Genomic DNA, 2,397 nt, shown 5'->3' with positions numbered 1-2,397 from the left:
GGGGAGGGCGCCGGGCGGCGGCGCGCGCTCGCTGACCGGGGCAGCTACGTCGAGGGAGGGGCAGCGGTGGCAGGGGTGGCGCGGCAAGCGGGCGCTGCGGTGCGGGTCTGTCACAGGACGAGCACTGGGCCGCGCTGCTCGGCTGCCCCACAACCCCATGGGCCCATCGAGCCGCTTGCGACCGCGCTGGAAACGCGCTTGCGCCTGCACCCACGGCCACGGCCCGCCCCAGAATTGGGGGTGCCCGTGTGCACGCGCGCCTCCACCATCCGGCGCACCTCCACGATGCGTCCTTTGGGGTATCCGCCCCCCAGGGCTCGGTCCAGGGTGAGGCAGCCAGACGGCGACACAGCACTGGGGGCGAGGGTCGAGGGGTAAGGCGGGCGGCCCCAGGGCCGGCCGGCGGGGCAGCGGGCGTTTGCTGGGGTGCACGGGGTGGCGACGAGAAGGCCTGCATGCATACGCTCGCATGCGCATGCACGCGCGTACATATGCGACCGCGGCCGGTTCTAGGCCGCCCGCGGGACGAGGGGTGCTCTTGGGCCGCCCGCACATCGTTGAAAGGGGCGCGCGCGGCGCCAAGGGGAGTTGGCGAGAAGGGGCGGGTGCACGGGCCAGGTGCTGCACGAGCCCCCGGGGTACAGCGCTCACACGGCCAGCGGCTTGTCCCCAAGCGACATGAGGGAGCCGTCGCCGTGCTTCATGTTGATGTTGGCAACGACATCGTTGAGGACCTTTCTTTTCTGCGCCTGAATGGGGAGTTGAACGGGAGGTTGCTCGGAAGGGGCCGCAAGGGCGCGGCACGCACAGCGTGGCGCAGCTCGGCGTAGGTGAGGCGCCGCCGTGGAGCATGTATATGATCAGATAGACGTAAATGATCTTCCGCGCCCCTTCGCTGCGGAAAATAAGGCCCGCTTGATGGGCGCCAAAGCACCTCACCTGATCTTTTGTGACACCGACGCCCGTGTCGTCGCCCGCAAACTCCGTCTTTTTGACACGCCTCTTCAGAGCGGCCTGCACCTCCACGCCCCGCTTGGTGGGTCTCAGCGAGGCCAGCACGGCTGGGCTTGAAGTGATCTGCCTGGCAACGAAGCTCTTGTGAGCCAAGAGGGTTCCATGGCCCCCTAGACGGGCGATAGATCGCCACATGTCCGAGTACAAAGAGCAAAGGTAGTCCGGCGACGAGCTCGCTGCAGAGGGCGTTTGTGGGCAGGCTGACATGCTATGGCGGCAATATACGTTCCTTGTAATATGAACAAGGGCGGTGGAAGCGGCTGACAGGCATGGACCACCTCGTGCTATGCACGCTCTCTCCCCTGCCTCGGACGTGCACCTGGAAAGCTGCCACTCTTGTCCGCCACATCACGCTGCTGCCAGCCTGGGCCAGCCTGTACAACCATGCGCAACTGGCCTGTTCCGCAGCAAACGCATGGGGCCACGTGTCAATTTCCCACTCCGCTGCCTCCTGCAGTACCGCCACCTCAGCACATCAAACGATCATGCAGTGCAACCAAGCGAAACCCTAATGTTGCCAGCAGGCAGCAGGTAAACCAGCAGAAATGTCCACACATCACGGGATGGGAATGCCAGTAGGTATCAGCAGAGGCAAGGCGCTGCTCACAAGTCTTGATTAATCCTTACAGACGAACCTGGCAGAGTCACTCGCCACAAATTTGTTTGCAGCACCATGGAGGCGTTAACGCCTCCGTACGAACACTTGGGACGCCCTTGCGTGGGTGAGAGCAGTGCGCGGCCGCCAGTGCAGCGCTGATGTGGGGCTGATGCGGGCGGCCAGGACGTGACGACTGGTGGGTGCAACAACGTGGACGTCCCCACTCACCACTCCGCCGCTGTTGTACAATCTCTTAGATGCGTCTGCAACTCCCGAGTTGCGCAATCCGGTCAGCAGCACTCGAAATGGGGGCACATGACACCATGATTACAGCGTTGGACAGGCTTTTAACGGCTTGATATGTGACAGGCTCTGGGGGCAAGCCACTGTGTTCAGGCAAGGGGATCACACTTTGCTTTGATTGTAATGGGGCTGTCTACAATTTGTTGTGTTGTACCTGGTAAGTGGGGTGGAGCGCCCAAACGCGCAGGCAGGGGTGGGCCTGCCGTGCGCGAGCGGCTGGGCGCTTGCTAAGAAATGGGGTTGGGGGGAAAACTTCTTGTCTGTGAAGCGCCCGACACTTTGAATCGGCAATACCGCACAGCAATACAAAAAGCACCGAACAGCCGAAGGAGGCCTGGGGCGAGAGACGGCGCACGGTGCCGGCACCACGCCGCCTACTGTGTGTGAGTGTGTGAGGTTGAAAAGCGCACAAGGCCGCTCCGTGCCGCGCCCCAGCGCTGGCCAGGTGCGGCGGCGCCGCGGGGCAGAGGCCGGCGGCGCGT

General features: G+C 63.9%; 1 protein-coding gene across 1 annotated transcript; it reads right to left on the bottom strand.

Moving 5' to 3' along the window:
• Window positions 1–651: 651 nt before the first annotated feature.
• On the bottom strand, window positions 652–1,149 carry MNEG_16079 (hypothetical protein; the record flags this gene model as incomplete). Its single annotated transcript, XM_014035450.1, has 2 exons — window positions 652–749; window positions 940–1,149. Coding segments are annotated over 2 exons (308 nt in total), but the record flags the coding sequence as incomplete, so codon positions are not given.
• Window positions 1,150–2,397: the final 1,248 nt, after the last annotated feature.

Source organism: Monoraphidium neglectum (genome assembly GCF_000611645.1).
Source record: "Monoraphidium neglectum strain SAG 48.87 unplaced genomic scaffold scaffold05956, whole genome shotgun sequence".
Classification (NCBI taxonomy): Eukaryota; Viridiplantae; Chlorophyta; class Chlorophyceae; order Sphaeropleales; family Selenastraceae; genus Monoraphidium; species Monoraphidium neglectum.
This window is presented reverse-complemented; position numbering and strand designations above follow the sequence as displayed.